The 27,109-nt window shown below is 39.3% G+C and overlaps 1 protein-coding gene and 1 long non-coding RNA gene across 2 annotated transcripts; both read right to left on the minus strand.

Annotated features, from left to right (window-relative positions):
- Nucleotides 1–1,263: 1,263 nt before the first annotated feature.
- On the minus strand, nucleotides 1,264–11,373 carry LOC110015864. The gene is made up of 3 exons (XR_002291123.2): nucleotides 11,216–11,373; nucleotides 3,891–3,950; nucleotides 1,264–1,941 (listed from the first exon to the last, which is right to left on the minus strand). It is a non-coding gene; the product is annotated as an uncharacterized LOC110015864 (long non-coding RNA).
- A 3,203-nt stretch (nucleotides 11,374–14,576) lies between these two features.
- Nucleotides 14,577–27,109, minus strand: LOC101175175 (H-2 class I histocompatibility antigen, Q10 alpha chain-like). Its single transcript, XM_011480677.3, has 9 exons — nucleotides 26,948–27,109; nucleotides 25,995–26,267; nucleotides 24,144–24,434; nucleotides 23,164–23,448; nucleotides 22,863–22,985; nucleotides 22,202–22,231; nucleotides 21,579–21,638; nucleotides 20,809–20,850; nucleotides 14,577–17,092 (listed from the first exon to the last, which is right to left on the minus strand). Exons 1-9 carry the CDS (start codon nucleotides 27,000–27,002, stop codon nucleotides 17,082–17,084), a joined length of 1,170 nt encoding a protein of 389 aa, XP_011478979.2. The 5' UTR covers nucleotides 27,003–27,109; the 3' UTR covers nucleotides 14,577–17,081.

Raw genomic sequence — 27,109 nt, forward strand, 5'->3', positions numbered from 1 at the left:
GCTTTCATTTTAAAGTAAAAAGTGTCATACAATACAGGTTTGAGCTGTTATACTATTATTCTTTTATTGTTTAACAGAAAAATCTAACATTGGATGAGGTCATGTGTTCTATTTAATATTAATTAAGGATTTAATGGTAGAATAAGATTCTATCATTGACATTTAGTGTTTTTCTACCAGTGTGCAGTGATAGATGATCACACGTGCCATGAGAAATGAGTCACTTCACTTAATTGTTCTAAAAACCGTTTACAGTTGTCAAGGTATCAACTCCAGTCATCTAAACCTTTTCATGTGTTCAAAAAGGTTGAAAAAAAAACAATTATTAAATACATAGAAAGATGTGCGCTGATGTTGCTGTTGGAGGACAGCTGGAGCCCCATCAGCGTGTTATCTTTCAGCCTCAGGCTTCGTTACTTCCGGCCCGGTCCCGGTCGGGACGCAAACGGTAACTAATCAAGCGGGACACCTTTGCTCTGGAACAGGCTAGAAGCCGTTTATTTCTTTGCTTGGATCACACTGTTAGCACAGCACAACATCTGCAAGCACCTTTCGTATTAAGAGAAGGTTTATCTTTCTTGACAAAATTCATTGTGAAATGTATCTCACAATTTTAGAAGTATGACATCAATTGTTAAAATGTCGTAAACTGGCAAAAAATAAATAAAACAAAACCACCAGAGTACAGTTCAGCAGATTGTTATTTTATTTTGTAAAATATAAAAATGTCAGAATTCCAAAAACAGTAAACTTATGTATTCAAAAGGACAGATCCATTTATTTAATACATTATGGAGATGTTTCAGCTTTTCTTACATTTATTTAGTTAGTTCTATTGCTAAAAGGAGCTTTGGAATAGTGTGAAAGTGCATTAAAACTCTGCAGGTTAACACAGAAAAGCTCCTATTGTCAGCTGTTTCCTTCTAATGCTGACCAGAGCTCCTTGATGGAAAGTGGTAAACTAACATCTTAAGGTTTGTCTGTAAACAAACATTTAACATTAAAATGTCCAACAGGAGTGCTGTTTAAAATCTTCTGATACTTAAATGATTTAGAGTAGATTTGTTTTTCACACTGATACCAGAGTCTACTGGTATAAGATAAATAAATTGTACTAAAATATGGTTAAAGACAAAAACACTGGTGGGAACTTTAAAACAGGAAGCAATTCTAGCCCTGAGAGAACTTAGTTATAGTAATCAAAAAATTTCAATTATAAAAAAATGACTGAGCTCAAAAAGACATGGTAACAAAATGCTTTCAATTTAGCGGTCGACAAAGCCGCTTTAAGAAAACAGCGGATGTATTTTTGAAATGTGACTGAGCGACTTGAAACGTGTCAAAATGTGCCAGATGTGCTGGAGAGAAAGCATTTGTTTTTTCTTCTTCAGAATCAGGTAAAATAAAATAAAATAGAAAAAATGTTTTTTTTTCTCGGGGTTGGTGACCAGTTTTAAAGCTGACCAGGTTTGTTAAGTTTCTTTGTTTTTTTGCTCTTTTAACACTTTGCTCTCATGAGCAAACCAAACACTGAAGCAGAACCATTTGGAGACGTGGTTCTGCTATTTGGTCTGCTCTCACATCGTCACATTGACCTGTGATCGATCATGCCAGATGTTAAATACAGAACTTTATACCTATTCAATTATCAAAACAAACAGACTTTGATAATTACTCATAAATCTGACAATATGTCTTTCATATACATATAAGTAATGCTTTTTTGTAACAACCATAAAATGTATTACTCTACTCACTTAACTTTAACGGTAAAGGCTTTAAAAGGCAAACCGTCTCAATTAAAAAAAAAAGGTGTTAAAAGATGTTTTTACTGTTAAAGTTAAAAGGGAGGAGACTCCATTTCATTATGAAAACGTTCCCGGCTTCTATCCCGGATGGGGGCTGCTTCATCAGCATCAGCATCATTACCATGGAGTCCAGCTGTAGACATAAAATGAAACTTTAAATCAAATGTTCAAATATACAAAGCACACTGGTTTTTCGCAGAGATTTCTGGGAGATTTCTAGGTCACTCGATTTCGAAATTGTACAGTACAGACCAAAAGTTTAGACACACCTATTCATTCAAAGAGTTTTCTTTATTTTCATGACTATGAAAACTGTAGATTCACACTGAAGGCATTAAAACTATGAATTAAATATAAAGCACTTTCTCTGTGGAATTAGTGGTGATCAGCTATACTTATCTGCACAAAATGCACATCCATCCTTGCAAAAGATCAGTTGTTTGCTTTCGTGGGAGAAACGCAGGTAGGATGCGAATATAACTAATTCCTTCCATCCATCCATCCATCCATCCATCCATCCATCCATCCATCCATCTTCCTCCACTTATCCGGGACCGGGTCGCGGGGGCAGCAGTCTAAGCAGAGATGCCCAGACTTCCTTCGCCCCAGCCACTTCCTCCAGCTCCTCTGGGGGGACCCCGAGGCGTTCCCAGGCCAGTCGGGAGACGTAGTCTCTCTAGAGTGTCCTGGGTCTTCCCCGGGGCCTCCGCCGAGTGGGATATGCCCGGAACACCTCTCCAGGGAGGCGCCCAGGAGGCATCCGGACTAGATGCCCGAGCCACCTCAACTGGCTCCTTTCGATGTGGAGGAGAAGCGGTTCTACTCCGAGCTCTCTGCGGGTGACCGAGCTTCTCACCCTATCTCTAAGGGAGAACCCAGCAACCCTACGGAGGAAGCTCATTTCAGCCGCTTGTATTCGGGACCTCGTTCTTTCGGTCATGACCCAGAGCTCATGACCATAGGTGAGTATTGGAACGAAGATCGACCGGTAAATTGAGAGCTTTGCTTTTTAGCTAAGCTCTCTCTTCACCAGAACGGACTGATAGAGCGACCGCATAACTACGGACGCCGCTCTGATCCACCTGTCAATCTTGCGCTCCGGTCTTCCCTCACTCGTGAAAAAGACCCCCAGATATTTAAACTCCTCCAACTGGGGCAGGGATACTCCACCCACCGAGAGATGGCAAACTACCTTTCCCCGGTCAAGAACTAATTCATTAAATAAAAATCCTTCTTTAGTGTGCCAAAGCATATATATAGTATATATACAGAATACCCTAAGTATTCGATTAGGGACCAGAGACACTCATCAATACGCAGAAACCGTTAAACGGAGAATCCCCCTCCCAGGGCCATGGCTGAAGAATGTCCGTTACCGATCCTCACTCATCAAAAACGCTTTCTGAAACATTTCTGATGCTTTGTAAAACTTTGATTTTGCAAAGAGTTTATTTTAATATTTATTCAGAGCAGTTCTGTAGGATACTTTATAACACACATTAGAAGTGTCTCTCTGTCTCTCTCTGCCTTAAAACCAGGAGTCTGTGCTTCCTCCTTCATCAGTGAAGTGCGAGAAGGTCTCGAGAGTCAGAACTAAAGTCCACGGCGAGGCCTCACTTAAAAAACTACGGGTTTCGTCTGTGGAACAGCCTACCTGAGGATGTGAGGGCCTCATCTACTGTGGAGGTTTTAAAAAAAAGAAATTAAGGACATATCTATTTAATTTAGCTTTTAGTTAGATCTAGTATTTTACTCTTATATTGTATATTATAAATTATCACATATTTATTTGTTTATACGTTTTTAGTCATAGCGTACTTTTAACTTCTTAACGTATTTAATTATAATCTAGGCGTTTATATTTTTTATACATTACCTTATTTTAATTTACATTTTCATCTTTTAGCTGTTTTTAATATTTTAACTCTTATTTATTATTTCTCTTCTTTAGCTTTATATTATAATTTCTCTTTTATTTATGTTTGTTTTTGTGTATTTTTTTTGTGTATTTAATTATGAGGGGCCCTGAAAAACAAAAACAAAGCATTTTGGTCAATCTCTACTCAGAAAGAAAACTCTTACCTATGTTTAACTTGTTAGGAGGGCCTCCCCCAACAGGCGTGGAATTAGTGTCTTCTGGATCTGTATTTAAAGAATAACAATAAAAAAAATTATAACATGAATACATTTAATTTTCTCTGTCTTACAAAAAGGATTTTCAGTTGTGATTTTATCTGGTTTCATATTAATGTGGTAAATGTTCAAGATGATAAAACTATCAATTTATTAAAACATGAAAACATGAAGTTAAAAGCAATGGTCTGTTTACTGTAATATGAGCTGCTTTGTATGAAATTGTTATTGTTTTTAAAAGTCAAAATATCTTGAAAATAAAAACTGTCAATATTTCTAGGGAAAAAAACCCACATAAACAGACGGAGACCTAATATGAATGTCCGTCCACCGGCCGTCATGCCTATAACATTTGAGTGTTAGGCCCCGCCCATTTTAGATGTGTATTACTTATGAACCTGACTGTACAGCCAGTAACGTGTTGCTTTAAGCTGCTTTACCATTTTACCGCCTCTTCCTTAATCACCCTCCTACCCCCGCATCCCTCTCTCTTCTTCCCTCCTTTTCTTTTCCATCCAGTCCAACAAGACTGTTACAGATATGAGTAAGATGAATAAAGTTTAGCCTAAATAACAAAAGGGGTTTATTCAAATATACACCTAGTGTGTCAAAAGATTCAAAACCCAGAACAGTAACAGTAAAATTTGTCCAACAAAAGAGACTTTCAGCTCTCATCTGTCTGCCCAGCTGTTGGACAGGACAAGTTAGAAAAATATATATAAGTAAAAAATAATAAAATAAATAAAAATTGATCATTCTTGTTTTTATTTTTCCCCTCTTGAACGAATGTGGGTCACAGAGATACGGAAGTAGTGGTGGAAAGCGGCTTTTGCAGAAGGATGGAGACCGTACCGGGATGTAAATGAACGCAGACATGATTACTGATGCTTTTGTGGAGCGTTTTAAAATAAATAAATGTAATCTCTAAACATCCTTCGTGTCTTCCATGCAGTGTAATGAGACACACACAGACAGAAATGTGAAGGTATCTGCTGTAAATCCAAGTATTGCTCACATCCGTGTTAATGAATAACTAATCATGTGAATAATTATTTCATTCGCACAAATTATTTATTTTGTGGGAACGAAATATTTATCATTCACCTATGTCAGATCCCGGGCTGCATATCTTACTTATATTTGTAACAGATTTTGTTAGACCGGACGGAAAAGAAAAGGAGGGAAGAAGAGGGAGGGATGTTGGGGGTGATAAAAGAAGAGGGGGGGTAGAATCGTGAAGCAGCATAAAGAAACAAGTTGCTGGATGTTTAAAATATATAGTCAAGTTTAGGAAAACAAATCTAAAAGGGGGCGGGGCTTGTTCCCAGACACCCACCCAAATACCACAAACATACCTGATGGCTCCAAAAAAAATAAAAAAACATGTCAACATTTAAACAATAGAACTGATGTATTGACACACGTATACTTATGCATTCGGAACAACTCGTGAAATATTTCATTCATTCACTCAAACGATTTATTCAGAGGTGAGGTAGCACCTGTGCTCTAGAGAGTGAATGATGGAATATAAAAGACAGAGACGGAGTCAAGATATCAAAGACACCATCCCACCACCCAAAAAAATACACTTAAGTGGCAGTAGATAGAGAACAACTGCCCGCCAGGCAATCACATCTGCCACCCAGGCTAGGGCCAGCAGGACCACCACGGGGGCCCCCAGAGCCAGAGAGCAGGGAGGCATCGGGGGGACAGAGAGTGCAGTTCTAGCCCAACCAGGGGAGCAGCCCCCCCGCTGCCCCAACACAGGGCCCCGCCCCAGACAAGCAACCCACCACCACCCAGGAGTTCTGGGCATCCCTCCGCCCTGATCCCAGGCACGGGTCCCCCAAGGGAGAAACGCCCCATGCTCCAGGTAGCTACCCACCCGTCCACGGTTGGTCCAGGTGAGAGCAAGGCAGGGGCCAGCTGCCCCGGCCCAGGAGGAAGACACCCAAGAGAGGTGGCGGTCCACAACGAGTGTTGTTACCATGGCCGGACAGGCTCACCCATAGATGGAATTTAGCAAGGCCCAGCGCTCAGGGACAAGGATCAGAACCCATACCACAGGGTATCAGATGTGATGTGATCCCCGGCCCCTGGTCTTACGAGAAAGCTCAGGGATCCATCTCCACGCCTGGAGTGAGGGCCGGATCCAGGAAGCCAGCTCCCAGGGAACACCTTCGCCGTTGCCAAGGGCCCAGTATCCCCTACCAGAGATGGTAGGGGATGATTAAAACAGCATTTTTAAATATTCCTTTTGAATCATGTTGGATATTATTATAATTCTACGTCTTTTATCAGAACCTCGTATTTCAAAATCAATATTTTCCAAAGTAGCTTTGTTTTTATTTCATGTTGCTGTTTTCCAGAATGACTTATTTATTTCATGAAGGGCTTTTCCGGGAGAATGGGTCTGTCTGTCAATCAGTGAAAGTGGGTGGGATCTAAACGCTCATTGGCTCATCCATGGAAATCGACTCATATTCCTGGATACCCACTCAGCGGTGTACCAGTCAGAGAGATGACACATTTCAGCTATATCTGTACGGCTTTGCTGACATTCATCTTCTTAACCGTTTATTCCCTTTCGGGGTCACGGGGTTGCCGGAGCCTATCCCGCGCACTTGGGCATAGGCAAGGGATACCCTGGACTGTACGCCAGTCTGTCGCAGGGTGGAATATCCTCAATCACACATCCATTCACTCTCACACTCACACCTATGGAGAATTTAGAGTTGCCAATCAACCTATGTAGCATGTTTTTGGACGGTGGGAGGAAGCCGGAGATCCCGGAGGAAACCCACGCATACACGGGGAGAACATGCAAACTCCACACAGAAAGGTGCCCCATTGATGTTGTGTTTTTCATGTCCCCCAGCCGGGACTTGAACCGGGGGCCTTCTTGCTGTGAGGCAAGAGCGCTAACCACTGCGCCACCGTGCAGCCCACAGTCAGCTTTGCTGACATTAGAGATCAAATGGAGACAAACAATCTGTCTGCTCTAGAAGATGCAGACATGGACGACTATGTTTTTGTAGTTTGAGGGTTTGTGTGGACCAAACCACGGAGCCTTACACTGTGGCCTTACACCTTACACAGGAGGCGAGCTGGCGGACCGACAGAGTCAGACCAGGCAGCAGCGGATAGCGGAACAAGCCTGCTCGGGCCTCCTGAACCTTATGATATTTTTCTATTTTCATTGAGACAATGATTATAAATCAGGTCCTCTGGTTTTAGTTTTCCCTCTCTGGGAAAATGTTGAAACTTTCCTGCGATGACGTTTCTGACCGTGGTTGGAAAATGCAGCAGAGATCCGGGGTTTGATTTGGGGTTCACTTCCCCGTTCTGACCCTCAACAGCGGATTAATAAAAGAATCAGGCACTGTACTTTGGAGGAAACCTTTTTTTACTATTACTTTTCCGGCGAACTGAACAACAGACCCTTAACTTGCGCTCACATACACTCTCTTGCGCTGGGCGCTCTGATTTACAATTTAAGACGTAGTTTGACTGCAGGAGTTGAAGCAGAGCCTCTCTCTGGGATGATCTCATGAACTCAAACATGGAAACATTGTTATCATGTAGAATAGGGCTGCACGATATGAGGAAAACTCGCAATATGCGATATTGATGATTAATATTGCGATAACGATATAATTTGCGGTATATAAACAAATAGCAAAAAAACCAAAAACATAATTTCCATTTCACTGCAACAGTTTAAAAATTATACTCCAAATGACCCTTGTCGACGTAGGAGGCAAACATCAAACATAAAAGGGCTCATCTGACTGATCAACAACGTAAACGGGTCCTTCCGATTGGTTAAATGCATAAAGGGATTTATTTCATTTGTTCAATATTTCAAGCTGCCATGAGTTTGTTTTAGCAAATTTAAGGTAATCATTTATTGCGATTTTTGACATCTTTTGCGGTATGCATATTGCACAGCTTGATGTTGCGATAACGATAAATTTGCGGTATATTGTGCAGGCCTAATGTAGAACTATTCAAAATAAATAAACCTGACCTTTTAACACTCTCCGTCTGCATTGTGCAGCCATGCATTGTAAGTGAGATAATCACAGACACCACTCCACATATGGCTATCAGGCTAAAAACATTAGCTGGTAGCTCCTCACACATGCGGAATGGTGCGTTCATGGAACTCCAGTTCATAGTTTTGTGGAACTCCAACAGCCACCCAGCCTAACTTAGACCACTACTATACGTTCATAAGAAGATGAAAACAGCCGAACTGACCACAGAATCACCTGATTTATGCACACTCGTCAAAAGCCACTTTTATCCGCATATTTAGAACCAAAACTGCCTAATTTCTGGTAACACTGGATGTGTTGAGGTGCATACTCCCCCTAGTGTTGAGGAGTGTGCATTGCGCCGTCACGTTCGCTGACGCATCTTCGATCGATGTAGTCAGGGTGCTGCTGCTCATGTCTGAGTAAAGGAATAGCCAATCACAAAAGTGTCTCCGCCTTGTCTGGTTTGATTGACAAACTCCTGAGACATTCTCCCGAAAAAGCTCTTCATGAAATAAATACGCCATTCTGAAAAACAGCAACATGAAATAAAAACAAAGCTACTTTGGAAAATATTGATTTTGAAATCCGAGGTTCTGAAAAAAGACGTAGAATTATAATAATATTCAACATGATTAAAATGAATATTTTAAAATGCTGTTTTAAAATAATGAACAGGTTTATAAAGCAAAAAGATATATATTGAATGTTATAATGGCTAATTTAAAATCGGTGTGCAGGTCTTTCTTAATTTCATGAACTTTTTATATATTTATGAGAGATTTATTGGTTGATTGTGTATTTGCATGAGGTCACATTTATTTATTGAATTAAATATTTATTTAATTATGAACAGCATAGGACTCCATATTTTACGTGGCGTATCTTCATTTCTGTTTGATTCCATTTCATGTCATGCTCAGCAACCCACAAAACACTATTGTCAGTGTTAAAGCTCACTTATTATAGAATCTGTCTGATTATATTGCAAACATAACACGTTATTTCTGGTAGTTTATTATGGAATAGACAGACATGCAATATAAATGATTACATTTTTATATCAAACAACAATATAGGGCTTGCAAAAGCTCTCATTGATAAACGCGTATGCAAAAAGTCTGCGTCGGCTAACAAGACCGCACTTCCACAGATGTCAGCTCACTTGACAGCGGTAGTTCCTGTGGTTTTTGAACAGCACCTGATTCTAGGTGTGATCTTAGTGCGAACAATGCGGCAGAATGTTTCTTAGGCTACGTTCACACTGCAGGCTGAAACGACCCAATTCCGAATTTTTTGCCCCTAAGCGGCCCAATTCCGATCTTTTCATGACAGTCTGAATGACACAGATCCGATCTTTTCAATTGCGACGCAGGCCCCGTGGGTTTGCCGGCCTGATTCCGAATTGTAGCCGTTCTTTTCAATTGTGACCGACGTCTGACCAACCAGGCGACTTGATTCCGAACTGTACGTCATCGACACGCAACAAACGTCATCATTTTGCGTTGAAGTAGGCGGGAACGAGAACGTAAACATCAACCATGGTGGACGATGCTGCTGAGATCAGTCAGTGGAAGGGAAGCGAGATCCCCGATTGGATTAATATTTGGGGTAATCGCTCATTTCAAGCCAAACTCCAGGGCTCTTATCGCAACTGAGCGGTTTTTGAAAAAGATTCCACCTAAATGGCCGAGCGTGGTGTTGAACCTTTCCCGCGATGACTTTCTCCCCGGCCTTTCCGACCGTGCTCAGAAGCGCAGGGGACCCGAGGCGATCCTCCTCCTCCTCCCTGTTCTGATCCCTAGATTCTCCAGAAAGGGTTAATAAAGAGTCCATAGCATTTATTCTGGGGGAAACCTTCTATTACCGTCCTCCGTAACACACAACATGAATGCGCGCACACACTGCCCCCCCCCCCCCTATTCTCTATCGCGGCACGCGCTTACACACACACACACGCAGGCGCGCGGCCCCAACACATGCACATTTCCATTCCACAAAAGTGGGTACAGACGATCCCGACTCCAATGCCTTCTTAAAATGAGGAGATTGTAATTGTGCTGCTCCTTCGTGAAAATAAATTTAATATTACAAAAAGAGCTCCGCTTTTGACAACACTGTTGTTGACATCCATTGTTAACGTTTGCTCCTCAAACAACAAGTGACGTCGTTCACCGTTGAGTATTCTTCTGGCTTCTGCGCATGCGGGCATTGGAGTCGGGATCGTCTGTACCCACTGTAGTGGAAGAGGAATGTGTATGTGCTGGGGCCGCGCGCCCGCGTGTGTGTGTGCAAGCGCGTGCCGCGATAGAGAATAGGGGGGGGGCAGTGTGGGCGCGCATTCATGTTGTGTGTTACGGAGGACGGTAATAAAAGAAGGTTTCCCCCAAAATAAATGCTATGGACTCTTTATTAACCCGCTCTGGAGAATCTAAGGATCAGAACAGGGAGGAGGAGGATCGCCTCGGGTCCCCCGCGCTTCTGAGCACGGTGGAAAGGGGAGAAAGAAAAAAAAGTTATCGCGGTAAAGGTTCAACACCACGCTCTGCCATTTATCTGGAATTTTTTTCAAAAACCGCCCAGTTGCGATAAGAGCCCTGGAGTTTGGCCTGAAAAGAGCGATCAGCCCAAATATTAATCCAATCGGGGATCTCGCTTCCCTTCCACTGACTGATCTCAGCAGCATCGTCCACCATGGTTAATGTTTACGTTCTCGTTGCCGCCTACTTCAACGCAAAATGATGACGTTTGTTGCGTGTCGATGACGTACAGTTCGGAATCAAGTCGCCTGGTCGGTCAGACGTCGGTCACAATTGAAAAGAACGGCTACAATTCGGAATCAGGACGGCAAACCCACGGGGCCTGGGTCGCAATTGAAAAGATCGGATCTGTGTCATTCAGACTGTCATGAAAAGATCGGAATTGGGCCGCTTAGAGGCAAAAAATTCGGAATTGGGTCGTTTCAGCCTGCAGTGTGAACGTAGCCTTAGTCACTCAGAGCCCTCGCGAAACGGAAGCCAACTTCAGCGTCGTGTTATAAATTTGGTTTCGTGTTTTTCCTGACTCCTTAAATAACACGTCACGTTATGAAATAAGCGCAGCTGAACTTTGTAATTGATGGAGAAAAAATGTCTCATTAAAGTGACTTAAACGACTTCACGACAACTTAGTTTCACTTTCGTTTTCAAATTCTTCAAATGGATCAAAGTTAGAATTTATGCGATAACCTACCGCCGGCGGTTATGGTCCTAAATGTCGCAAAAAAGACACAAAAAGGCAAAAATGTCATTTTCCATGTTATTTTGATTAAATTCGAGGTTTGGTTTTAAAATATTTTATCTTGGTTCCATGATTTTTGGTAGGGACCGGTTGTGCACAGCGCGCTTCCGGCAGAAGTCCCTGCCACAACAGCGGGCTTAAGAGTCTTTTTTTTTTTTTACTTTATTGTTCAACACAAATAGAACAAATATGTATGACAGGAACAATAGTCATAACAACAACGTCAGGGGATGGTACATGTATTACAAAAAGATTACAGATACTATGCATTGAAAATACTCAAAGACAGACAGTTTTCATAAATATGTATGGCCTTTTTGTTTTAACTATTAGAAACAGTATGTAAATAAGATTCTAATTCTTTAATTAATAAAGGGAAAAAAAGTTGTGATAAAGAAAACTTTGATTTGTGAATATGAAATTTACCAAATATTATAATTAGATTAATTGCCAATTTTAAGTTTGATCTTATATTTTTTTCGTGTAGGCTATGTTCAAATTTCATCTGAAATTGTGAATCTGATTTGTAATTTATAAAACGTGCAAGCGGGCTTGAGAGTCAACCTTGCAGCGGATCTCTACGCTACGTAGTTTGTCCAAGTGGGGTTACCGTAGTGTGACGTCATCATTAAAAAGGACCCTAAACAGTGTTTTTTTAATTGAAATATAATCTTTACAAACTCTTGCAGACAAAACCACACAATGATGCAAGGTACAGCTTTCCAATAATAAATAAATAAATAAATAAAAGAAAATAAATGTCTTTTAGTATTAATTACATTTGAAGGCAATTGACAAATCTGGACCCTAGATCAGTAGCCATTCTGTAGGAGGCTTACAAATGTCATCAATAAAAGGATTTGAGTTCTGAATTCATTTCACTGAGGATAATACAGTCTGACTTACTTTTTAAAACAAAGGAAATTTGGCTTTTTCCATTTTCTTATACCATGGTCCGGGTGAATACTGGATTCTAAATGACTGCTGTGTGTGGATTAAAAAGTGATAATCCATGCCTAAAAAAGAAGTTCCGGTCACATAGCGTAAATGTTCTGTATCACTGCGCTGGCATCTTTAAAACAACCTCTTGCTTCATCATCTGGACAAAAACAAGCAGCAAGAGGTGGACTTTCTCTCTGAACTGATGCTTTATCGTGTCCATCACTAATGTAACGCTTGCTTAGCGTGCGCTGACGTACAGAAGATATAAATGTTCAACTCAATGAGTCCAGAGTGTGTGGATAGAAAACACAACACAGGAATAAAGTAATCAATTGGCTAAAGCATGAAGAAACAAATAAAACAATTAGCTGAGACAGTTAAACGTTCATGGGTAGTTTACCATGAACCATTTAGGGAGCTGAATGGTGCAGATCAAAAGTAGTTCCAATAACGGATAGAAGACGAGGGGGGAAAAAACTGACCTAAACAAGGTCAAAACAGAAGATAGATTAGACAAAACCATTTACAACACACTATTTAAGACACACACTATTTACATTAAGAACAGTAATCAACTGTATGTCATAATTTTAAAAGTAAATGTCAAATGAGCTATGAGTTCCTAACAGGGTTGAAGGAACCTACTTTCAATTTTCAGGCCTATAAATCAATGGGTTTCAATGTGTTTGAAAAATGTTCAAAACATAAAGTGCACTTTTTAATCAGCATTAGCATTTAATCAAGGGAGAAAAACCAATGAATGAGTTCAAAACCAAGATGGCCGACCAGGTACAAGTAAAAAAAAAAAAAAAAATTAGTCTGAACACGGATCCTCTGTGAAAAGGGTCAGAGTCCGTTTGCGTTGGCGTGCTGGGGCAGCAGACTGAAGGTTGCAGACACAAACAGATTAAACAAACGGATCTACAAGGCCGGGGGAATTGGTGGGAGTACAGATGGACAGGAGGATGCTTAAAATCTTCAAAGCATCCGGGATACCTCCACCCATGCCTCCTCCAGCTCCTGGATCAATACAGGAGCTCCCGGTCAGCGAGGCCAAGAATTGGTGAAACTACTAAGATTAAATAAACTTTTCTGTTAAGTTGTATTTAATAAAGTAATAAAACAACACAAATAACAATGTTAATCTATTTTTTAATTTAGTGGAAATAAAAATATATTTTGGTGCAAATGTGATGCGTTATTCTTAAACAAGCCACAAAAATAGAAACAAACGAGCTTCAGAAGAATTTGGTATGTATTTATTTATTTACAGACAACAAAGGTACAAGTTACAAATGAAATTGACAATTGAACGCCCTCTAGTGCTCAGTTGGTGGCATCGGCGGATGAGAGGAATCCGAGTACAGGACGATGACTTTGTCTCATGGTGTGAGAGGAACCACCTGCAGTTTAACATCACCAAAACTAAGGAACTGGTGGTGAACCTGAAGAAGACCAAGTCTCCAGTGACCCGTTTCCATCCAATGTGGACACAGTAGAGGACTACAAGTACCTGGGAGTCTTCACTGATGAACTGGACCGGGGTCAGAACACAGATGCTCAGTAAAAAGGGTCAGATTCTACTTCCTGAGGAGGTTCAGGTCATTCAACATCTGCAAAGCCATGATGAGGATGTTTTAGGAGTCCATGGTCCCTAGCGCAGTCTTGTTTGCTTTGGTGTACTGGGGCAGCAGACTGAAGGCTGCAGACTCAAACAGATAAAACAAACTGATCTGGAAGGCTGGAGACGTGGTGGGAGTAAAGTTGGTCTCCTTACAGCCTGTGATTGACAGGAAGATACTTAAAATCTGCAAAGCATCCTGGATACCTCCAACTGTCCTCTCCACCACTTCCTGGATCAATACAGGAGCTCACGGTCAGCAAAACCAAGACCCCCCCTTAAGAAGAACTGATCACCAAAGGTTTTTCCTTCCTGTGGCAATTAAACTGTACAACTCTTCAATAAGAAGCATCTACCTTAGAAAGCAACACAACAGTTCTATACATTTCATGCTACACACTGTTCATCTGAACACTGAACATTTGCACTAGACTGTATTGTAAGTAACTTTTCTCTCTTTATTCTGACTGTGTAGAAATGTGGAGATAGGAGCTCTGCTGTAAATGTAATTCCCCCCCCCCGGCAAAAATAAAGTATTCTGATTCTGATTCAAGTCAAAAGAATTGGTGAAACTTCTAAGATTAAATGACCTTTTCTGTTAAGTTGTATTTAATAAAGTAATAGATCAACATAAATAACAATGTTAACTTATATTTTTATTTATTGGAAATAAAAATGAATCTTGGTGCAAATGTGATGTTTTATTCTTAAAACAGTCCACAAAATAGAAACAAATGAGCTTCAGAAGAATTTTGTTTTTATTTATTTATTTTTAGAGACAACACAGGTACAAGTAACAAATCAAATTGACCATTGAACGCCCTCTAGGGCTCATCTTTAGCTACTACAGTTCAGTGAAACTTGGCTTAAATGCAGCCTGAATTTATTATCGTACAGTCAGTGTGTCGCATGGAAGCATATTGCATTCAATAAAATAAAAAAGGAGGATATTCATTCTAATTTTTTACTGTGATTTTCATTTAAATATTTTTGAGAACGTAAAAAAATATGTATAAAAATCAGATTTTTTTTTGCAAAAAGTGGAAAAACACAAAAAAACATAGAAAAGAAAATTCTTGACTGCGAGACAAAAAGTTAACCGCACTATAACGTGAGCGTCCAGCAGGCCACAGACGTCACGGGTTTGTGCTCGATATCGTCGTCGGGATCGACTGACAAACAAGATAAGCAGTTCATTTTGGTCAATATTTAATATTTCCAACGTTCTGCTCTGTAATGTTTGTCAACAAAGTTAACAGGTAGAACAAAACAGACCGGAAAGATCGTGACGAGAACATAAACCAAAAACATCACACCTATGACACTTATGACGGCAGCCCATCTTATAGTTTTCATGAGCAGATAAGTGCTCAGTCTGTTTGTTCAGATTTTCTTCCGTCATTTCCGTTCTATTACTTTAAAGAACTACAAAGGTCACTTCTGGGGACTTTTTTTAAATAAAATAACTTGTTTTATTGAATGCAATAGTCTTCCATAGTGTGATGTTAATCTCATCTCTAACAGTCTCTAAAATAATAACGGATTTGTTTCCAAATATAATTTAGAAAGAAAGCAGACATCTCAGTCTGTGTAACATTTAATACTACTATGGCTTCATGAAATGTGTTGCTCAGAAATTAGACAAAAGCTGCACTTATTGAGTAACACTTCAAAATATCTTAGAAGCTGTAACATAAAGTAAAATTATGAAAACTGTTCAGAACAGAAATGTAACAAGTCAAATCAACATAAATGAGCAAAAGAAAACAACATCAACAAATAACTAAAAGTTTGAGCTAAAACGGAAGCGTAGCATTCATTGAATAACGTTCTTAAATGATTCTACCCTGGTCTGAGTGAATACTTCCTTCTGATTGGCTGCTGGCTGTGCATTAAAAAGTGATAACGGACAGGGACAGTCCACGCCTAAAAAGTAGTTCTGGTCACATAGCTTAAATGTTCTGTATCACTGCGCTGGCTTCTATAAAACAACCTTTATCTTCATCATCCGGACAAAAACAAGCTAACAGCTGAACTTTCTGTCTGAACTGATGCTTTGACTCATCGTAACCATCAGCGTTTACATCTCTTTCCTTTGCTGCTACAGTCGAGGTCGGGGCCGACTGCAGCGGCGTGTTGTCATGTTACCGTGACAACAAGGCATCACGTAACAAAATTTACATTTTTTATTTAAAAAAAAGATCTAAACCAAAAAAAAAGCAAGAATAAAGTAGTAAGAATTGATTGAATACTTATTTCTACTATAAGTGACCATGGTATAAACGGGTTAATGGATACCTATGTGCATTATCACATAGTACATTTTATGTACGTTCTCTTTGCATCAGACGGTTCAGGCCTCCACAGCGTGTGTTAATTCTGATAATGCAAACTTTCTCGGCCATTTACCCTCACATATTTTTGGCTTTTTTTTTTAAACCTTAAAACATAAAAAAATCCTTTAAAACATTCAATAAAATTAAAAAATTAAGTGGTTGACCAAATCCTTTGATCATATCCTTATATTTTAAAAGTGCTTTGAGTGATTTATTTTTTAATTTTACAAATTACTTTCCAACCTGATTCATAGCATCTGAAATGTTGAAACTACAGTAAAAATGTCTTTTTTTTACTAAATGAAAACTGTGTAAAACAAAGAATCAAGGCAGAAATGGGTCACATGTTTCTAAATAACTCATTCTCTTGCATAGTGCTGTTATTTTACAGCCAAGCAAACATTTCTGGATATTTATACATATAAGAGATAATTGAATATAATAATCCAGTGTGAAGCAAAGGCATTTAGTCTCTTTTGTTTTCCTTGCTTGATTCTAATTGTACTTTTATTTTATAATTAGGATATAACTGATTTAGTTTATATGATTTATTTTTTGGGGAAACTAACCTGACTCCAGATATTTTTCACAATGAAGACATCTCAGAATTATGACCATATCCTTTTTCTAAACCAAAGCTAAAACAGTTTAATCACAGAAATTATCTGTCCAGACGACAAGGCACTTTAAACATTTGGGGAATATAATGTGGTTGAGAGGTTTTGTTTTTTGTAATTGTTACAATCTTTGTAATGGGACGTTCTGGACAGAGAGCTGCTTCCGGCTTGTGCTCCAACATACCCTCCTTCTCTGGTGAGGCTCGTCTGATCCAGGTCAGAAGATGGGAGTAGGGGGGGGATGTCTGGAAAACATGCAGGCTCACTGACCCCCCCTGTTCCAAGAAGACGAGCTTGATTTTTCAGTTACAACCTGAAGAGATAAAAACAATTTTTGTTCAAACAAAGGGGGGTTGCTTCGTACCAACAGTCCCACCGACAACTCAGGGGTGAATTCCTGATCAACTGCTGTCGTTCTGCAGAAACTATGTCCTAGAAAAGGACATTTCTTTTCTTATTGTGGCTAAAAAACAGAATCATCATAATTAAAAGACCACTGGGAATTTGGAAAATAGACCAAAAGATGATTGGAGTGGGACTTTAAGATAATGTACACCTTCACTGTGTCTATTAGAAGACCTTTCAGAACAATCAAATTTGTATCTTGACCCGTCTAAGAATAAATATATTCTTGTAGCAATAACAATTGGTACAAAAAAAAAAACATCTTCATGGGCTGGAAATCAAAGAACACCATAAACCTGTCTATATGAAAAACCTGTTTCTTGAATACATTTCTTTAGCCAATTCAGTACCTTCTTCCAACGACACGACTGAACCACTATCTGTATGGTCAGCACTCATTGAGTTCCTAAATGAACATTAATTTTCATCTGAGAACTAAATACGTGACCGTCTTGGCCTCTATGGGGTGTTGTCTCCCCGCCTTTTTCTCTCTACAATAACCAATTCATCTCATTTGCAGGTTTCTAAAAGTCATGGGTAATTACTCTGAATATTTTATATTTATTTTAACTTTTTATTTACCGTATTTTCCGGACTATAAGTCGCACTTTTTTTCATAGTTTGGCAAGGGGTGCGACTTATACTCCGCAGCGACTTATATTAGAAATAAATTGAAATAAATACATTGTTAACCCTCCTGTTATGTTCATTTGTGAGGAACAGAGATGATGTTCCTGGGTCAATTTGATGTATGAGGTATGTTAAGTGTTAAGAGTATGTTAAGTGACTCAGAGAATCAGCAAACTTTTTCTACAGTAAGATCTTGAAGGCTAAAAACATAATATTCTATTTTCCAATGATTTCATAGATTCAGAAATGCAATAAAAGTGAAAACTGTTTCTACAAATACAGGATGAAAACAGAGTATTAGTTAGCCAATGATGCTTCATGAAAGGAATAAATAAATAAGTTTGAGAAAAAATTACTGTGAAATTATGAGATAAACAGTCTGCTATGATTGTGTCATATAAGGTTGTGAAAGTTAAAATGCGACTTATAGTCCAGTGCGACTTATCTGTGTTTTTTTCTACTTTATAATGCATTTTTGGGCTGGTGCGACTTATACTCCGGTGCGACTTATAGTCCGGAAAATACGGTATTATTATTATTATTTTTGTAAAAATGACAAGATGATTATTTCTAGTGTGGGTTTCATAATAGTTACAGCTATTGACTTTTCTAGTATCAAGAATATAATGAATTCATAGTTATACATGTCTGGAACCTTTCCTATCTATATGAATCTCTAATAATGTAGTCCTAAACATGTATAGTTAGCAGAATGCATGATGGTTAGTTCAAGCTTGTGGTAGGAATTCACTCTCGTTATCCTTACATCACACACACGTAAAGCTGTGACGGTGTCGAATTTTTCATCACCGCGGAGATGAACCACCATAACCTCAGCTTTCGGTTCCAGAAACAGAGGTATGTTTCAGGGTAGGTCAAGTTGCCATGGCAACTCATGCTCTGAACATAACCTGGTCTGGAGCAGGTTTAGTTGAAGGTTAGTTTGTTTACAGAGAGGTGAAGCAGCATGGCGTGTCCATTTGAAGATGATTTAGTGGATGAAGAAGCTCAGATAATACTTTTTCCGCCATGAGAGGGTGATAAGACCACATATGGATGTTGGAAAGAGAAACTTTTTTACTTTGATCTAACTTAATTATTTGCTTCAGTTAAGATAAATCATTTTTTTGTTAGGTCACCTTAAAGTCAGGCTAGTTTAAACATGTTTCCTGGAATACCCCCTTGCCCTAAACCAGGGGTCGGGAACCTATGGCTCGCGAGCCATATATGGCTCTTTTTATGGTCACATGTGGCTCGCAGACAAATCTTTAATTGTACTTTTTTTTTTTCATTAGACCAGTCCTTCTCGGGCGCGATGCGATGCCAGAGGCGCGGAGTAGTTGCAGTGCTTGGAGAGAGAAATCAGCGCCAGCGCTATCAATTACTATTATCTATTATTTCACAGAGTTTGTACCAGCTGGAAACCTTTGAATTGACGTGCCTACAACTGCGGGCTCCCGTCTCTGAGAAAGAGCGCGCAGTTGCGGCCACGGGATGATAGAGGAAGAAAGCAGAGGGTGGGGGGGTTGTGGGGACCGGCAGCAGGTGAATCGCGCAGGGATTGTAAAAACGTAAAACCCGCTGCCTGTCACTCACTGCAGCGTGTGAGTGTGTGTTAAACTCCGTGTCTGCATGTGATCAGTCTTTTTCACATCTACAGAACATTCAGACCTACAATCACGTTTAAAGTCTCAATGCCTGCATGAAGCAGAAACTCACCACGTATCAACCTGACTAGACCATCAGCAAAACTACCACGGGAAATACTCATCATTTATCAGCAACAGCATAACAACGTTATTCAAAAGAATCCACAGACTTATTGTACTTTAAAAATGTTGAAATTACATCAAATGAACACATTCATTTGTATATTTAGTTTTAAACATATTGTCGCGGACTGAGTTTAACTTGGCTGTTGGGCCGCGTTAAAAGTTCTGGAGTTCATTAAACGCATCAAGCAGAGATCTGATTGGCTCTCAGTTCTGTCGCTCAGCCTGTTGTTAGGTAGTTTGGACCAATGGGGTTCAGCTATGGGCCGAATAAGGGAAATGGGAGGGCTGCAGCGGGAGCAGGGGAATATAAAGTTGGGAGAAGCGCTCTCGTCTCGGCGGGAGAGATTCAGGAGTTGCTGAATTAATTGTTCGGCGTTTGTTGCGGTCTGCACTAACCAGAATAAAGAACCTTAAAAGAGGTTGAGTCTCCGTGCCTCAGTGTGGGAAAGGGACACTACATAAATGTATGGCTCTTTCAAAATTACATTTAAAAATATGTGGCATTTATGGCTCTCTCGGCAAAAAAGGTTCCCGACCCCTGCCCTAAACCTTCCCATCTCACCTTGAGTCACCTGATAAAGTACTTTAGTGTGTTTTCAATGTCATCTACAGCAGCTTCTCTCACCAGCTGCAGATATTCTGCACCATCATTCTGTGATGGTCGTCTCCAGTCTTTAAATTCTTCTCTAAGTCACCAGGAGCTCCAGCCTCCTCCTATCATACAAAGCCACACTCCTGAAGCATTGTGGGACACTGAGCTGCTTTCCTATAACACTCATGATTCTCTCCATGTTCTCTGGTCTAGTGGTAGAAACATCAGTTTCAGTTCACCTGAAAGACCAGATGCATCTGTGCTAGTTATGCCATCTACAAGCTGCTGTCTTATGTTAACCAACTGCTCTACATCTTTAACGCTTGCATCATATCACCTCCACAGACTTTAAACTGACTTCTAGCAAAGTTGGGATAGAGTCTGTATTGAAACAAAATCTCAGATCTAAGAGAAAATCCTTTACGGTTGGAATCTGTCTGTCTTTTTGTGGCTTGACCTTCTTCCTGACTCACTTTAACTCCTCTAACAGCCTTCTGGTTCATGGTGCTAAGGTGGTCTTGTTCATTATATCATCCATATTGGCTGTAATGGATGGAAGACACTCCCCACTGACGTCTCTGTCCTTCTACAGACCACTTTATGTATATAAAGATAAAAGATACTTACCACCGATAGCAGAGTCGTTGCTGTTAAGAGATGAACCCGAGTCTGTGAAGGAAAGATCTGGTTAAGAATGTTATTTTAAAGTTTCCTCCAAAGACGTAAAAATTGAAAACATAAAGGAAGTTAAACCAAAACCCTGAAACTTCCAGCAGACCAAGAAATACTCGCACAATAGGACCAATAGATGTTAATGTTTGTTAGAAAAACAAGAAACAAATCAAAACTAACTGACTTCTACAACAAAAGTAGAGATCATTTCTAAATGCATAAAGACAACTTATAGTAAGATCGTCAAATTATTCCCTTCTAATGAAACTGGTTATGATTAGAAAATACTGTGAAATGTAGATTTGAATCTGGAAGTGATTCAAGCTTTATTTTGGTTTTTGTTTGGCTGAAACTTTGCAGATAAATTGGTTGTTTTCATCTTAAAATTAAATACAAATCTTCAGCAATGAAAAACATTGACATGATTTCTGTTTTGGGGAATAATTCTAGGAAATTTTCTATTTTATAGACCGTTACTGCATCACAAACATGTTTCAACACAGCGGAACCTGAACATTTACTCAGAAACAGGGTCGACTATTTTATATATCTGACCCATTTAAAAACAAAAATATTTATTTTAGATTTATTTTTATCATTGATGCCGATATTTTCACCTCTACTGCAAATGAAAATTGGATCCAAATATTTATTATCTGTCTTCTGGACTACCAACAAAAAACAAACAAAGGATATTGTTCGATCTCTACTCAGAAAACTCTTACTTTTGTCTTCCTTGGTGAGAGGGATTTCAAACTTAGGACCTGAATTCACGTCTTCTGGATCTGTATTTAAAGAATAATAATAAAAAAATTAAAACATGAATACATTTCATTTTTTCTGTCTTAACAAAAAGGATTTTCAGTCGTGTTTTTATCTGGTTTCATATTAATGTGGTCAAATGTTCAAGAAAATAAAACTATCAATTTATAAAAAATAAAAAAAAAGAAGTTTAAAGCAAAGATCTGTTTTATGGTTTGCTTTGAATTAAATAGCAATTTTTTAAAGTTAAATTATCTTGAAAATAAAAACTTTCAATATTTCTTTAAGAAAAACAAACAGAAGCAGACCAGAAATGAATGTCCTGCTTTTCTTTGCTTCATTTGAATAAGTTTGTTTTATTGAGTCATGAGGAAAATTTAGGATTTTACTCATATTTCATTACAAAGAATAAAACTTTGACTTCTATTTGTTTCACTTTTAAAGACTAAAGAAAAGGGATTCTGTCACAATAAAAAATTAAAAACAACCAGTAGTTGTTTAAAATGCACACCTCAGGTACGTGTTTTCATTTGTAGAAAGGCCTTGAAGTTGAACTAAAACTAAAATATAGAAAGAAGAGTGTTACCTTTATTCTTGGTTGGCTGATATTTAAGTCCTGTAAAAACAGATTCCATTAGAAATCATGGATGATGCAGCATCTAATAAACTCTGATTGATAATCTTGGAAATTAATATTTTAATCTGTCCTGATCAAAGTAGATCAAATGTAACCTTCATTTCTTTTTTATAAGATATTTTAATTTTGTAAAGCACATTGTGTTATTCTAGTAGCGGCTGGATGGCTCTGTTGGCTGTTTGTAGGACTGGCCTTTGAGATCAGGGTTCAATTCCCAGGGGGGGTCTGGGTCTCCCTGTGTCGGCCCCCAGCGCAGATAAAATAGAGTCAGGGAGGGGATCCGTGATAAAAGTCTCAGTGCAAATCAGAGAAAAGCTGATTGGCTGTGGCGAGCCCTGAAGGGATTTGTAGATAACAACCTTGTGTTACTTCAGTATAAAAAGAGCTTAATGAATGAATTTGGATTTGACGCTTTAACCTGATACGGTTTTAGAATGGCATCAATTTGAGTGCATTTGCTTTTACTAATTTCAAACATTTCTGTCAAAGAAAAATAAAATATGTCAATAATTTATAAGATATTAAAATTATTATTTTAACATAGTTTACATTATTCAGATTTTTTTTTTTATGTTTCTAAGAAGACGCATCTTAAACACATTGAACTTACTGAAGATTCCCGGATTTTTGACAAGAAACACGATAATTGAGCCCAAAATCAAAACGAGCAGACCAATGACGATGCCAACATAAAGACCAAGGTTATTTTTATCAACAGGAGGAAGGTGGTGATCTAGAACAGAAAAACACAGATTCATGTTCTTTACATTCTCTCACTGTAAGTTAGACATTGTGTAAACTGGAAGTAATTTTCCAACTTAAAACATGTAAACAACAAAATCTAAAACTTTGAGATTTCTAGAGATGTGAAAAAACAACTAATGGATAAAAAGCAACAAAGAGGGTCTTACCCCATGTTTTCACAACATGCATGTCAGAAGCTGGATGAATGATTTCACAGGTGTAGTTAGCAGAGTCACTCCTTAAAATCTCCACATAATCTGTTCTTTGGAAGGTTTCATCGTGATTCGGACGAACTCCAGAACTCATCACTCCATCGTCTTTAGTGAGGACACGCCCATCTCTTCTGATGTTTAGGGTGATGTCTTTTGGATAAAAGCCTGTGGCGAGGCACGTCAGCACAATGTTGGAGGACTCTTTGGCTTTTTTAGCGAATATGTAAACGTCAGGAGGAGCTGAAAGGAGAAAATAAAAAGTCAATCTTTACTTTGAACAGATTTTCATTTGCTTTGTTTCTCTGCACCTTCATCAGGAGGTGTTTAGCAAATATACAAACTAACTAGAATGTGTTCAGGAATGGTTCCAGAAGTGAAAGTTGATTTCTGAAGGTAATAAATCTGATCAGCAGTCGTCTTATCAGCTTGGATGATGGACGAGGACTCTGGATGGTCACAACTTGGACTTTGGTTTTATGAGCTTCATAGGCAACTATCTTGTTTCTCAAATAGACTGTAGAGACGTTGTGACTCAGAAAATACTAGATGTACTTTTTAGTAACTGACACATTTGGATTTAACAGCTAATACTAAAGGAAGAGCTTTCAGGATGCCTTCAGACCAGGACAGTCCTCCAAACTTGGACTAAACTGTCTAAACATGGAAAATTAAATGTTCAGATCTTTGTGTAGTTTTCTATTCTTCCATGTTGAGAACAAAACCATCTGGAAACGTCAAGCAGTTACAACTGCTGTTTACCTAGTGATGGTGCTGATGTCTGAAACCTAAAGATAACTAAATACCTTATACTATAATGAAAAATAATATATGTATTTGAATAATAAATGTAGGAGATTATTTTTCGGTTACTAGACTAACTATTTATTGCTAAAACTACATTTGGAATTGTTTAAAAATATTCTAAAAATGCATACAGGCATTTCTTAGCTGCTGCTTTGAATAACTCAGAAAGGTTTTCATCCATTCCATGCACTCCTTCTCCAGGTAACCCTTGGTGTAGTCTTTCAGAGCTGTGACATCATCCCACTTCCTCTTGGTGGGGAATGCTGCATCTGCTGCAGCCACCCAAACTTGATGTTTATCATCAAAAGCCAGGAAGTCATCTCCATCATAGTTGTACATGTCCATGCCACGCTTAAACTGGAGGTTGCCTTGTTCATCTTCTTCACCTTCACATCCATGCATCCACTGAAGAACGTGAGTGTCTGAGGAAAATAAATGTGAATTATATCAAACTATACTGACTAAAACACAAAAAGCATCAAGTGGACAGAACACACCAGGGCTCCAGACTGCAACCAATTGGTCGCATTTTGCGACCAAAATTTGAGAGTGCGCGACTGAATTTTACATCCAGTCGCACATGTGCGACCAGTAAATTTGCCTCCCCCACCCTCCGTATTTTTTATACATTAAACATGGAAGGGGCACGTCAATGATCAATGAAATGAGCAATGAGACGCGAGCGCACACGCACGCAAACACACTCGCATACATACTCATCAAACGCGAGCACACAATCACGTGATGCCCGTCTGTGAGGCGGCCACTGCGTGTGAGAAGAATAGGGAAAGTCACTGTAAGTGGCTAAATGCGTGGAGGGGGAGGGGCCTAGAGATTATCGAGCGCGCATAAACATCTGTGGGAAGGAAACGGAGACAAATATCAACCTGACATGTGCGTCTGAGCTATGAGCAAGCGAACTATTGATTCGTTCTTCCGACCTGCAGCTAGTGTACCAGAGCCAGAGTGTACAGCAGGGGTCTCAAACTCGCGAACCAAACCACGGCTCTCATGCACGGCTGTCACGGCAGCACACCGCTCCCGCGTCAGATGGTCAGCTGAGGAGAATAAATGTCCCACACCGACATGCGTGACAGCTAACGGGGCTCTAACATTAAACACGTGTGAGCAACAACAGGATTTAGTCTTAGACACATTTAAAACACGTGGGGAAAATGCAACGATAGACGTGTTTAAGATGAACCAACGCCGCGCCTGGGCCCCCCGGGGGGGGAATGAAGGCGAAGCTGCAGCGAGACTGAAGGAGAACAGGAAGTTGTTGTCCTTAACATTCAATTTACTTTTAATATGCCTCTTCCTCTTAGAATGATCTGTGATTTGTGTCAGTACTAAATTTCCAGCTGCGTTCGCTCTGGTTGGGGTCTTGCTTCCGCCCCTTTCTCGTGATATTTCTTTTTGATTGACAGGTGATGTTGGAGCAAAAACAAAAATATACGTCACACACCAGTTGATATGTTGCCGCGTTTCATCCATCTGGGCGATCTCAAACACGCTTATTGTGCATCTTGGCTGCACCTATTTGGTGTCGCCAACATGAATTTCCATCCCCTAATGTTTACATACATTTAAGTATTGTTTGTAACTGTGAAATGACCGAAAGGTTAATACGGTAATCACTTTGTCACTAAAAACTTTTTTTATGTATGGTATTTTGTTTACTATTTGTACTGTCATGACAGCAATGCTGCTGTCAGTTTACTTTCTTTTTGCATCTTCAAAAGTCCAGAATAAAATGTGACACTGAATTTGGAACAGCACATTGTAATTTCTGCATCTATTATTAAAGTATTTATTAGTAATACAGTGGAAATTAGTAGATTTGGTTAGAATGTTGATTTACGGTATGCGTCCCTAAATTTTCTGGTTGTGCCCCTTAAATTTTCAGTTGGGGGCCACTGTGCTCCTAGTGAAAAAAGTTAGTCTGGAGCCCTGCACACATGACCCATCTCTTCAAATCTCACCATTAGACGTTTGTCTCATTCGGTTGATCAGGATGTCGATGTTAACCTTGAACCACTGCTGCTTGCTCTGCCGGGACTGTGTGCCTTTATCCCAGTATTCCTGCTGGAGTCGCTCCTTCATCCAGTCCTGTTTGGGAATTTTCTTTTGCACAGAGCTGTCATAGTAGTCGATCATTCTGTTATCCAGCAGACCCATAGCAGTGAATTCATGGATGCCTGGGAGCTTCACAGGATGGGAAAAGGCCGTGTAGATGTACGTGAGGGAGTGCTTCTCTGAAAAACAGAGTGAAATAAACAAAAAGGGTAAAAAAGAGATTTTTTTTTGTTTTTTGTGGACTGGCTGGCTTACACTAAGGGTTTTTCATTTATGTGGTGTTCTGTCAAGGTCAATTTACAATCCAAGTCATGAAATAAATGACTAGATGTAAACATCTAACATGTCAGGGACTGCTGAAGTACTGCATTTCATACAAGGACAACAGAAGGAAGCCACTATGCTAATCATTTCCGTGATGTTGGTTCGTTTTTCTAACAGGAACTAGCTTTTCTCCCACGGGGAAATTTATTTCATTCAGTGTTCTACAAAAGTGACATGTGCTTAAAAAATGAAATCAGAGAACTGTGTCACATAAACTTCTATTTGTAATAGAACGGCTACAACAATTATAGCAAATGTTAAAGTTGCGCTACAGAAGCTATGTTTTAAGCTAGCATGCTAGCATTACACAAAGCAGGGAAGAGATCTATTATTTTTTGAAAATGTTTTTTTGTAATGTCTGACTCCTTAAAGAACATGTTAACATTGCAAGTTTTCGAAGTAAATGAAGTTTAAGTTCGTAAATCACACAGAAATTACTCAAAGAAATGTGAATTTTAAACGACGTCACAACCTTAAATTTTTACTTTCGATTTCAACCGGACCAAAGTTAACGTGTCTGAACACGATAACTCACCGCCATTTATTGCCACGAATGTCCAAAAAAGGACACAGAATGATAAAATGAACATTTTTTAAACTCTACTTTATTCGAATTCAAAGTTTAGTTTTAAAATCTTTCCTCTTCCTCGTCTTCCGCACGCGACAAACACAGCGTCTGCCTCAACACGGAAACGCG

Source organism: Oryzias latipes, chromosome 11 (assembly GCF_002234675.1).
Source record: "Oryzias latipes chromosome 11, ASM223467v1".
Taxonomy (NCBI): Eukaryota; Metazoa; Chordata; class Actinopteri; order Beloniformes; family Adrianichthyidae; genus Oryzias; species Oryzias latipes.

Bases quoted from the DNA above. Each gene is read 5' to 3' on its own strand.
- LOC101175175 (XM_011480677.3), bottom strand. From the start codon at position 27,002: ATGTTCATTTTATCATTCTGTGTCCTTTTTTGGACATTCGTGGCAATA. The intron at 24,435-25,994 runs GTGAGATTTGAA...TATTTTCCTCAG, and splicing joins AATGAGACAAACGTCTAATG to ACACTCACGTTCTTCAGTGG. The intron at 22,232-22,862 runs GTAAGTTCAATG...CTGTTTTTACAG, and splicing joins CAAAAATCCGGGAATCTTCA to GACTTAAATATCAGCCAACC.